Raw genomic sequence first — 12,595 nt, forward strand, 5'->3', positions numbered from 1 at the left:
GGGCAAAATTTGCAAGAAAAAATGTAAGCACACAGTGCCCAAAACATCTAGTGAACCGGTAAGTGGTGGTGAATGATCTGTTTGCAAATGCACAAACACAATGAGAGTGAATGCAAGCTATGAGAACAACAGCGGCAAGGGAAGTAACGTGATTCGTTTTCCCTTCACACAGGACCCGAGAGGGGGCACAATATGCTACAGAAGGCGCATAAAATTTCGCGCTCTTATTAGATGGTGGTAGTTGCTGAATTGATAGAGGTGATTATTCGTAAGCGTCATAGGGATACACAGAAACGGTTTGGTAGGTGGAATTGCTGGAGGGACCGTGTCGGTGACTGAAGCCGTAAGCCGGGCCATCACCAGCCTTTCCATATGATCGGTCTGTTTAAAAGAAAAAAAACGGCATTTGGCAGACGATTACGTGGAAATGCTGATGAATGGAATCACTGCAACCGGTACGTTAGGGATTAGGCAGCAAGAGCACAAAAAAACAGCACTTAACTAAACCGCCCAGTTCGTTCGCCAAAAAGGTGCTGAATTAACTGTATCGAGTTAACACGATTTGTCAGTAACTCGATGCAGTTATAATTGGAGTGAAAACGTAGTTAAATGGAGGGATTTGATATCAGACAAACAAATTCATGGAAATTTCGGAAATCTCAGATGCTTTGATTGGTTTTTATCGAATATTGGTAGAGAACCAGTCTACTGAAAAGCTGATCCAAAAATATGGTTTGCAATCTACACCAAAAAACAGATTTAGTGTTAACAAAATAACATAGTTGATCTAGGAATAATTTACTTCAGTTGTTTTGTCCCCTGATTTTCACCGATCAGTAAAGAGAATTGGAATGAGTTGAAATATAAACAACTAAGCTAAAAAAAGTCCCATCAGAAACAATTAGACAAGGGCATTCATCCCAAAGCTTAGATGTGATTAATGTGCGTGCCATTATGGAGCAGCGACCAATAAAGGGAAATGCAACTACAGTTACTAGAATGAACAGTACAAATTAAAAATTAGTACAAGATCCTACCAATTCATTAAATGCACTGACAGAAAAATAATAGAAGATGAGTAGATTGAAAAGCTTGTGGCGATCAATCGTAAAATGCATTATTTGTACACAATGGCCAACACCAGAAGTTGGGGTCGGCCAAGACAATTCATTTACAAGTGCTTCCCACCAGATGGTTTAAATTTCTGAATGTAATGAGGGGCACTTAAAGCCCTCTGCTCGAATCAACATCAAGAAAGGAAGAAATCTCACATCAAGTAGATTACAGCCACTTTTTCTTCCCAGTAAATTCATAAAGTGCTTTCTTGGAACAAAATTCAAAATGCAAATTCTGCCAGCGTTTTACTGAGTGCAAAACCTCTAACTCATGCAAAGGGAGCAGGGTCAGTATAATAGGTCAAGAAACTCAATCTATGGTGGGATATGAAAAAGGGGAGACAAGCACAACAACCTAGAAGTGACAATGATCGGCCAAAGCGCTGTGTGGTTAGCAGATGAGTTGCGCAATGAAATAAGGGCATATCTTACGCACGCACACCCACTACGCAATAGGCTCCAGTAGCATGTAGCCGTCGCCACCTATATTGAATGTAAAAATAATTGTGCCTGCGGGTGATTCTTACTAACTCGACCTTAAAGACTATGCTGATTCAGAGGTGCCCAACAGAAAAGTGCTTCTGATAGGTCAGCACCCAACCAAATAGAATGTTTGTAGGGTCTGTAAACAAACGACAACGCACTTGATGCCTTTCCTTTTCGTGGGCGATGCTTTCTAGAATGGAAAATTCAAATATGACAATCAAATAAAAATTTCTAAAAGAAAGGTGAGAAGATTTTTATACCTTCGGGATTGTACATCACCCTCACTAGTTGCTGGTCTCATGTAGAATGCATGGTAAGAGATGTAGTCCCTAAAAGGGGGCATTATCAACAAAAAAAAAAAACAAATTTAAGCCGGCAAAATCACTGAATGGTCCCTGAGACTTGTGAAATCCCATAAACGTGCAGTAAAATATGAGTAGGAATAATAAATACAAATGGAGGAACAGATGTTATTACAATCCAAACACCCCCCTAATCTTTTACAAACACACGCGTAGACCTTATTGTGTCGATCTATTTGATGTTCAGCCTGCACCCATTTACGTAGTTCCCCCAGACATACATAGTAAAGCTACAAAACGGAGAAAGATAAGTGGATCCGCTAACAACTTAGTAAATCGAGCTTCCGCTTATAAAATTGCTCACAGTTTCTTAAATGATGGGTGATTAGAGAATAACTGTATAAGACGAAATCGACAATTTTGTATGTGAAATGTACTACCATAGTCATCGCAACTATAGTAGCATTTCTTCGAGTGAGAAACGTGACTCACACTACCTTTTGTCAACATCAGTGATACAAATAAACCAATCCAACAAGCACGTTGCTTGTAAAATACGACAAATTGATTCCACTGCAAAAAAAACAATTTTGACCCGAAATAAATTAAGGTTCAATTGGATATAACGGAGGACATTGTCAAATAAATATAATGTAGCTATGCCAGGTAGGCTGGCTGATTTAGGAGTAAGGCATCACAAACCAACGTTCATGAAAGCTAAGAAAATTATTTCGAATGCAAATAGAGATCTAATACTGGCAAGAGTGAGCAATTTTCGCCGTTTGAAGTCTACTGAACATTTAGAGGCTAGTAAAAACAAACCTCAATTTTGAAAAAGCAAGAATTTCACTATAGGGTGCAATGGAACGCTTGGAAGCGTTTGCAAGAAGCGCCATACTGGAATGAAAAGCCAGAAAAGGAAGAAGGGAGGAGCCACTCACGGTTGCTCATAATCAGGGCTGTACTTTTCGGTCTTGCGATAGAGGTTGACTAACTTTACACCAAATACGAGGGCCGGGACGCAGAGCAGCAGGAAGAGTCCCAGTCCAAACCAGAGACCGTTCTAGTAAAAAGACACCCAAACACAGTTGAAGACCAGAAATTCTTTTATGCGGAAGGTGAGAAGGACTTGCCAGTGGATCAAGGAAGGTGATGCAGACGGCATAGACACCTGCAGTGGCAGCGTTGTAGAGACGGGTGCAAGGAATGTCTCGCCAACTTGCAATCACCGCCAGACGCAGCTCCTTCAGAAAGAGCGGCCGCATGCTCTCAATCTGCGCTCCAATCGACTAAAATTGATGCATATTAGTGAGCCTCGATTACACTATCTCGAGTAATCAGTCTCGGTTGCATCGATGTAGTGTTGTTTAACTCACTAAAAAAGCCCCTCTTTCAGATAAAGTCAAAACTTCACAGCTAGGTAAAATAAGTGTTCTACCCAAAGTAACTGAAGTAGCTAATCTTTTCGACGTTATCTTTAAGACCTACGTGTTTTTTCAATCGGAAAATATAAAGTAGCAAACGCAGCGTCAACAATTTTGGCTCAATCCCAAATTGCAGAAACATTTGGACCATGACACACCAAGGAAATCAAATTCGCATTCTGCAACATAACGAACCGGTTGTCATCCCAGCTAGACTTCATCTATTTACTATTATATACCTTGTAGAAAATAAGTTAGTCGTACCTCCAATCATTAAAATATGTACCTCATGGGTATTCAAGACAAATCAACTGACGCATTCTTCTACTTACATGGAAAAAAGGTTATAAGGAAATGCATGAAATCGTACTTCTTAATCTGGAAAAAAAAACAATCGACTCTTATCAAGAGAACGCTGGCTTTTTGCAAACTATTCTATTGCGAAAACCCAATCGGCTCAGATCTCAAGAGCTCAGAGCAGCTCAAAAGTAGCTTCCAAGTAAATTATACTAGGCGTTCTAAGTAAACAAAACTCCTCCACAGTGCTGTCACCAGTTACTTATAAACCGGTCAGACAATGAATTAGGAATCATTCAAATGTATGGTCGGTGAGACCCTTGCACCGCACGCGCATAAAAGTCCAATGAGAGACATTTAAAAGGAGATCGCGAAGAACTTCCCTACTTGTACCCATGACTCACAAAGCACGCTCCGATAAAGCGCATTACCTTATAATAAATCACCCACTTTTATGGTGCCATTTCCCAAGCCTACGCAAATGAGGAAGACAAAAACAATCCCAGTGCTAAGCTAAAACTAGTTAAGACACTCCAAAAAGCATCTCCATGATCTGCCAAGTAGTCCTATGTGAGCACAGATGCAGGAGGGGCCGAAGCAGGCAAATTACTCAGGGCACGTGTCTTACTCCCAAAAATGGTGCCTAGTGCGCCCATGTTAGAGGCTGACGAGCAAACACCTCCAAAGAATACACGTAGAGCTTCAGCTCTCAACTCTTCCCACGTGATCTTAAGGAAGAGTATTAACACCCTTCGCGATATTGGACAATTATGCACGAGGTATAAACGCCTCTAGAACGGTCCGAAAAGAGACGCAAAAAGGGAAGTCCACATCTCCAAGTGGAAACTACCAGAACCCTGTAGTGAAGACGTTTTTATTGGGTTTTAAACAAACAAATAAACATTAAAATTCCTGAAAAACTGTGTACTTGATTTATCGTATTTTCGTCCTCGTTCTCACTGGCACAGTACAGCGCAACAATGCTCCTTTTCAGACTGCTTCAAAAATTCTCCCATCCCATTGGACAAATCGCATTAACAAACCCTCCCACCAAAAGATCGAGTTGTCTTCCGGCGACCATCGAGATCTCAGCAAATACAAGGCGATTCATACGATGATTTGCATTTGCTAATGTGCTCTTGGAGGGTAGTAAGTAGTCAACCTTGACGGTAGCCGACCTTTAATCTCTAAACAAAAAATGCGCTCAGGAGGGAAATAAACACCAAGGTCCGAGTGTCACTAACACAAACACATTTATCCAAAGGCAAGGCTTTTTCGGAGAACAAATCTTGTGGACGCGTAACGAACATGGGGGGGCAAGATTAAAGTTAAAAAAATGTGTTTAATGTAATAACCTCGGTGCCGCGTAACAAGGCTAATTTCCAAAAGTAACAAAATGTATACCCTGGAACATGGAGCAATGTATCGTCCAAATTTATCGTTTTATTCATAAAGGCAGAGCAATGGAAGTGATAGTAGGTTGCGCACAGAACTATCTAAAAGGCAACAAGTCAGAAATTTTGGCGTTTTTACTGGTCAAATAAACCGGGAAATTATCCGGTAAATCGTTAAGTTTTATTTTTTTTTTTGATAAATCGAGGCACCAATTCTTGGATGACTTAAACAAAGGGGTAGGATTTTCTTCAATACCCCCAATATCGGACAGCAAGTCCCTAATTTCTACTTAAGTCAAGCCTCTCTCAAATTATGCAAAATAATTCCACCCATTGTAGCGACCATGAAATAACTAATTTGTAGCGGCGGAAGAGGAAAGACGAGAAAATCCATGCCAAATAACTTAAAAGCGGAAGAGGGAGGAGGAACACACTCACAGTGGGAACAGTATGATCCAATTCGGAAGAAAAACGATTTAACTCGTCAATTAGTTGGTTATAATGCCCACGGATGGACTGCAAGTCGGCGTAAAGCTGACGAATCGGTGTCCTCAAGCGGAGTGAGAGTAGTCCCACAGTCTCCCGAAGCGCCATGATCTGGTCTTTCAGGTTCTCCTGGAGGTGAAGCGTGAACGATAGAATATTAAATGAAATTGCCATATGAAGCGAGTTTCAGTGGTGGACAAAACGTACGATGTTAAGGCTCTCCAGCTGGCTCACGTAGTTGTCAAAGTCCGCAATTTCCGTCAGGTGTTCGCCAGTCTGAAAAGACACAATGAAACAAGGATAACAATGTGGTCGGCACAACAAATTGCTGCAGTCAACGCTGCCATAGAGAAAATCTAACGCCCGAACAAATAATGAATGGAATAGAGCACACTTTAAAGGAGGATGATGACATGGAAATGGAACATTTGTAAACTTCACCTTTTAGCGACCAACTTTGCAAGACTAAAATCGTCATGAATTTTCTAAAAAAGCAGGAAGAATTTCCAACTCATTTCCTAAATAATGTTTAGTTCTATAAGTCACGTAGCATTGTGAGCTTTGCTTAAATTGTTCACTTAAATGGAGAAGCCACACATACGCTGCGATTTGTAAATGATGCAACTCCTAACCAAAAAATGGCACTAACTCCGTCGTTCACTATTGCAGAAGATATTTTTGAAAAAAAGCGATTCTAAGAGCCTTCCTAAAGGGTTTATAAATCGGTACTGACAAAATTATTTTCAATTAGGAGGCTAAACACTTCTGTGGAGAGTGCTTATATCTATCTAAAAAGAATCTCATTAAGGGCAAAAATATACAACCTATCGACTTTACTCCTTTATGAACCACTATAACGTTCAGAACTGACTAAAGTCCATCATCCTGCACCTAAACAGTGGATGTCCGATCTCAAGACCAAATAACCGAATAGTTGCCCGAATAGACGAGTAATTGAATGGATAATTGATGTGAAATAGATGGCCAGATGGATATAGTGTTTCTACCTTCGTCAATGCCTCGGAGAAGTTGTAGCGCTGAAGGTCGCGGACTTCGTTGAGGATATTGAGGGTTTCTGCCGCAGTTCTCCGCAAGGGGCTGATCAGGTCGACACCATTGAATGTAGTCAGGATGCTCTTGAGAAAGTTGTCGATTGACTACAACGCCAAACACATACCTGTCATGTCAAACAATTTTACAGTTACGATACGTATCTGAATATCGATCCGAAAGCTACTTCCAGTAGAACTTACATAGCTACTGCAACCGTGAGAGATGTGAACCTGTTTAAGGGAGATATCGCTCATACACACAATCAGAAGCACACTATTTTACACTAAATAAAGTGACTTGCATTTTAATGTAACAGTGACATGCTCGATCTGAATACGCTTCAGTGCGAAGTCGGCAGCAGAAATAGCTACCACTTTCAGTGGAATAGAATCGTATATTCAACCGTAAATCTTTTGGAAAATATAATATCTGAAATAAGGATCACGTGAATTCCTAGGCGCTGGAAATTTTGCAAAAAAATAAGGAATATATGTGTTGTGTAGTGATCTGCAGCGATAATAGCAGCGAATGAAAAACGTAAATTGCAATTTATAGCAACACATCACAGAGCCAGAAACCAGCTTTCCCACTTCATTCTTTTCTGCACCCACCTCAATAATATAACGATGTATAAACCGTGGAAAACCGAATTGTCAGGTTTCCAAAATGGAAGAAATAGAATCACTTCCGAGCTTTCAATCTGCTCCCCACCTGACCTAGGGTAGTTCGATTTACGCCAACATATTGCGAGTTCAAACGCAAAAGTGCGGAAAATGTAGTAATAAGTGAATGGAGGAAGGCCACAGCTTACCGTGTCGGACACCATCATCCCGACCACTTTATCACCAAGAGAGTCGACAAGGCTCTCGCTGACACAGCGCGTAAGGAGTACACTGAAGGGTCGAGCACTGGCAAGGTTTTTCAGGTGCTGAGAGACGTTGGGAGCCGAAGACAATGAATGTGAGGGAAATCTCATGCCCTGGCGAAATTGCTGTTCCGCATATACCTCCAATGCGTCATCAAGCACCGCCGGACCCGCGGGGTAGTGGTGTGTAGCGTAGCGACAAACCTCCGTCTGCATCAGCCCCCCGGACAAGAACAACAGGCTGCAGGTCAGCATCAGCAAACTTGACAGTAGGAAGGTGAAGACGACGCCTCTGCCAGAACAAGAGAAATAATAGGAGTGAGTTAAGATTTCATTTAGAGTAAAAGCCAGCGTTTGCACATACGACAAGAGGAGGTTAGCCCCAACGCCGCGATTGCAGAAACTGGCCTCTTCGTGTGGACGGTCCCCACAAACCCCGAAGGAGAGTCCAAGATAGAATAGGAGGATAATGAAAGCGGGGAGACAAAGAAGGGCGAATCCGCTGTAGAGAATGTACTCGTTTCCGATGCTAGATAATGCAGACGATAAAAAGGGGCTACAAAGCTAGAAAGCGCATACTAGACACTTTCAATATGGTATTTTCAAAAGATTTTTATATTTATTCCAAAGCCTGAATGTGTTCAAGGAAAACTGTTTTACAGAATTAAGGATTCCATTGGTAGTGTACGATTCATGGCCTATTTTTCACGTCTCTAAGAGCATGTTTTTAGTCTTACAAAGCAACGTCTGGGGACCCACCGAGTTATTGGATGTCCCAAGCGATCCACGTAGTTGCAAACCTTCACTGTTTCGCGTGCAATAAAAACTTATTTATATATAACCTCTGGAGCCGTGACCATACTTAAGGTATATTTCAGGCGTTATTTCATCATTCCAAAAACACCGAGTGCTCACGCGGAAAGAGTAAACGAAATGTCAATAAGGAAAAAAAGGTCAAATCAAATTACTGTCAAACTAACTCTCGATAACTGTGGCGCAAATTTTAAAAATGAAAGCGGTTTGCAGCAAATTGAAGATGCGTTCAACGATCCCTCTCCACAGTTTTACATTCAAACTTAAGAATTGAATATCTAACGAAGAGTACTGCCGGAAAAAAAAATTATAGCAATAACAATCACTTCAAGTGCCTTTGATCATTTCAACAAATGGTATCTTTATTCAATTACACTATCTGGTCGACTGCAGGGCCACGGAAGTTTGGCTTTCGACGCAAAAGGGCCGCTAGTTTTTAAAAGGCCCCACTTGCGCCTGACTTACCAAGCCATGAGATTGATAAAGTTTTATAAATCCTGAATAAAGTGAGTAAATGATAGCACAGTAAGAGAGTTTAAAATACGCAAACATTTCCGTTCCGGAAAAACCGAGATTCCGCTATAAGTGAGCTGTTATTATTCAACTAATTATTTGCAGCAGAAATTAACCGTTATTTTGTTCATACGTTGTAGCGTGGTGAGACAAGAGGCGACCCGTATGGAAGTGGCAAGTCAACCAGATAATTAAACATCAGAACGACTATCGGCGAGATTTCAATAAAGAGACTGAATGAAATCGAGCTAAATGCAGTTGGCTTACGCAATGTATGAGGAATTGGAGGAGATGTACTTAGTAATAAGGTCATTCAACCGGGCCAAGTAGGACTTTGCTGTCTCCGCAACGACCTCCAGAGTTTTCACGAGATTCTCCCTGGTCTTTGGAGAGTTTGACAGATCATTCCAGGCATCTAAAGACCAATGTGAGTGCTTGTTAGATAAAACAGGGACAATCCACCAATGACTACCAAATGACCTCAATTATACGATTAACTGCCGAGTCAGCCAATCTTATGCTTAATTTACATGAAGGTCGGCAATCGTCTTCATGATTTTTGAAAGGCAGGAAAACTCTGAAAGTATCAGTTACATTGACTAAGCGTGAGATTTCCCAAGAATGTCAAATGAAGGTCCGAATATCTTTTTGATCTAATTATAAAATTGCAACGTTGTTCTAATCGTATGGAATTAACATTCAAGATGCCCATAAATAACCTGCACACACATAAGGATCATGGAGACCGGACGTTTCCACTTGTCTCGGTGACGCTGTGTTTAATTCGAGCTTCATAACCGCGAAATAGTGTAAGCAAGTAAAACTTACCAATCATGAGAGTTAGAAAACCCTACCAAGCAGTATTTTTATTAGTAGTTTCAAAATTATATTACTAAATCCAAAGAGGCTAAAAAGTAACAATAGGATTCGAGTTTATTTAAATAACCAATAATCGGTAGCACCGTAATGACTGCCAGTATTTCATGGCTTGCGGCAGGCGCAATACTGACGCTTCAGCTAAGTCCACTGAAGACATACATTTCGATAGCTTAAAACAAAAGGTGAAACGTACCATCAAGGATCGGTTGAATCGCCTTTCTAACATCCACTTTCATTCGCAATAAAGTTGCGTTGAACTGAAATTATCAATAGTGAACTGTACTTTCAATACTCATGAGATATCAAAACATTCTAAAGAAATTAGTCACCACAAAAAATTTTCAAAAAGAATAAGGACATGACAATATCATTTACACAGAAAATATCATTTTTTTCCGTGACCACTAGTCAACTATTTGCCAGACGCGCCCTTCAGCCAGCAAGAGGGTTTGTAATCCAAATCACAACCCACTTCGGGGATGGAGGCTTGTCTGCCATTTCGTGCAACTAAACCACACAGAAAGTGTCATACGTTTTGTCTGTGATAGCTCCATAATAATGCTCACTTAGAAAAAAATTGACAGTTGTTCGGTAAACAGCACACCGCATTCAATCGTAAAAGTGCTTTCGAACTAAACTGTTTACATACTACAACGCACAAGCATCTACATTACCACAGTAGACGATCAGCCGTAAGCCTTATCTCGGCCCCTTAAATCACTCACAAAAACATAATTAAAAAATCAATCACCTGTCACACAAAAGAGTGATTTGATTAACAATATTCTCGCATACGTATTTAGCCAACTCACATTATCCAGGTCCCTGACATTCTGTTGAACCGATTCTAAGGTGCTTAGGAGGCTGGCCACCTGGCTTGACTGGAACTGAAATCAAAAGGTGCAGTAATGCGATAGAGGGGTAATGAATAACTGAATAATGAATGTGATTGTGTGCGCAGAGAAAAGGAATCATTACCTGTTCAAGTGTGTAGGTGACCTTGAGATCATTGTCAGTGATAAAACGAAGCCCTCGACAGGCGCTCAGTTGATCCACCGTGCACTCGGTGTTGAGGATATCTGAAATCGTAGTCTGGATAAAGGGCAGCTCCACTGAGATCTTCTCCAAGGACTCCAAAAAGTCATTCATAGCAATCGAATCTATGGAACCGGCGGCAAACTTGTAGACCGCTGAAGGAGTAGTAGGACCAATAATTTATTTGATTATACGTAGTGAAAGAGATATTTTGAGTATCGTGTTTAGGCAAATACGGTGCCATGTGAATGAAAATAAATGCAAAGCTATGGTACCCACATGCGAGTGCGACTAAAAATACACCAAAAATTGGCAAGTATGTGAGAAAAAGGACCAGAAACCGTATGAGTGCACAAGTGTCTGAGGCGCAATAAATAAAAACCAACCTTGTTGAAGTGCCTCCTTTTCTCGCACCACGGCTGCTGCGCTGGAATTATAGATGAAATCTCTCTGGAAGTCCCTTAAACCGGCTGAAAACGAATATTTCGGACGCAATAAGCGGGTGGGGGCCGAATTGGGGGATACCCCAAAATACATGTGCGTAAAAGGTTTAAATATGAAAAAAACACGGACAGAACCTTGACCTCAAAGGACGGTGGGAGACAGAACTCACCATCGAAAACAGCATCAAAACGTTCCTTTTGGGTGATCAAATTTACCGATGATGAGTTTTTGGCCGCCTGTGTGAAAAGTTAGATTACTCAATAGTTTATTTAATAATTCGTGTAAGGTAAACGCATAGCCTTACGTTGACGACATCAGTGATGCCAATTTGAAATTCATAAATACTCTGCGTCAGTTGTGGTGCCATTCCAATAGACATATCGCTGTTGGTAATAGTCGCATAGTGCAATTGATAGTTAATGAAGGCAAGCACAATTGAAGCCCTAAAAATTAGATGGTTATGTTACTCAGACATTATAGGAGAGGTTTAGTAATTCAGATTACAAATTAATGAGACCAATAATCAAACTTATTCAAGAATGTTAAGCAAATTAATTCGCATGAAAAAGAAACATGTAATGCAGCCAGTGGCACCAACCGATTTTATTTAAGGAAAAGAGAATACTTACAGTTGAACAGTTACTAGAAGAGCCAAGGTGATGGTGTAACACACACGTCGGTAGGGATCAGCTTTACGATCCATTGGAGACAGCCGACCACCACAGCGGCCGCAGCACCGAAGGCAGCAGAAGAATATTCCAATCAACGGCAAAATAAATACAAATAGTAATCCAAACATCACGCAGCCCATGTATCCGGGAAAGTACTTAAATATCTACCAGAAAAAACATGTTAACAAGTCGAGAGAAATACAAGAAACGCAAGAAATCAGAGTCCAACTCACAGGAGTAAGCAGGATAGTCGGGAACTCATAATTTTTCAGATCTAAAAATTACCACAGAGAATAAAAAACTACCCAAGTACACCTCAAAAAGCTCCTTCGTCGCGTTACGCGAGGCATTGCCCCGAATAAAGTCCAGGAACGAATTGGCACCATCATATGAGAACTGTACGCTTTTTCGAAGCTGCACAGCAGTAGTTGTGCTGTTGGCACCGGCACATTGCAAGACAAACGATATAAAAGCAACTGCGTTAAATATCGGAGAGCAATATGAACGAGGCATGCTGACTACAAGCACAGAAAACCAGGTTCCATTCGAATTTACATACGTTCTAAAAATACTAGCCAATTAAAATTAAGTTCGAATGCCGCCATGCTATGAGTAACCTAGACATAATATACTATTTTAAAATTGCCTAATGAGATCTACTTTTTTTTCGTTTTCATTACTTACTGTATTAAGAGACATAATGTTGTTATACTAATGGGTTAAATTCTGTTTAAAAAAGGGCAGTAGATATACAGCAGTCCCATTTTTGCAGCATAAGAGCAAGGTTTCGCCGGAAAAAAATTACCACACAAAACTCG

At 40.7% G+C, this 12,595-nt stretch overlaps 1 protein-coding gene across 1 annotated transcript; it reads right to left on the minus strand. All coding sequences in view use genetic code 11, as the record gives it.

Annotated features, from left to right (window-relative positions):
• Positions 1-262: 262 nt before the first annotated feature.
• Positions 263-12,290, minus strand: EGR_08600 (Prominin-1; the record flags this gene model as incomplete). Its single annotated transcript, XM_024497849.1, has 20 exons — positions 263-381; positions 1,760-1,791; positions 1,862-1,930; positions 2,845-2,966; positions 3,064-3,192; positions 5,457-5,633; positions 5,712-5,780; positions 6,512-6,661; positions 7,369-7,714; positions 7,787-7,951; positions 9,016-9,163; positions 9,821-9,884; positions 10,440-10,514; positions 10,606-10,817; positions 11,049-11,132; positions 11,276-11,342; positions 11,411-11,549; positions 11,736-11,941; positions 12,011-12,051; positions 12,083-12,290. The coding sequence occupies 20 exons, from the start codon at positions 12,288-12,290 to the stop codon at positions 263-265; spliced, it is 2,622 nt and encodes an 873-aa protein (XP_024347723.1).
• Positions 12,291-12,595: the final 305 nt, after the last annotated feature.

This window comes from Echinococcus granulosus, assembly GCF_000524195.1.
Source record: "Echinococcus granulosus chromosome Unknown EG_S00112, whole genome shotgun sequence".
NCBI classification, from domain to species: domain Eukaryota; kingdom Metazoa; phylum Platyhelminthes; class Cestoda; order Cyclophyllidea; family Taeniidae; genus Echinococcus; species Echinococcus granulosus.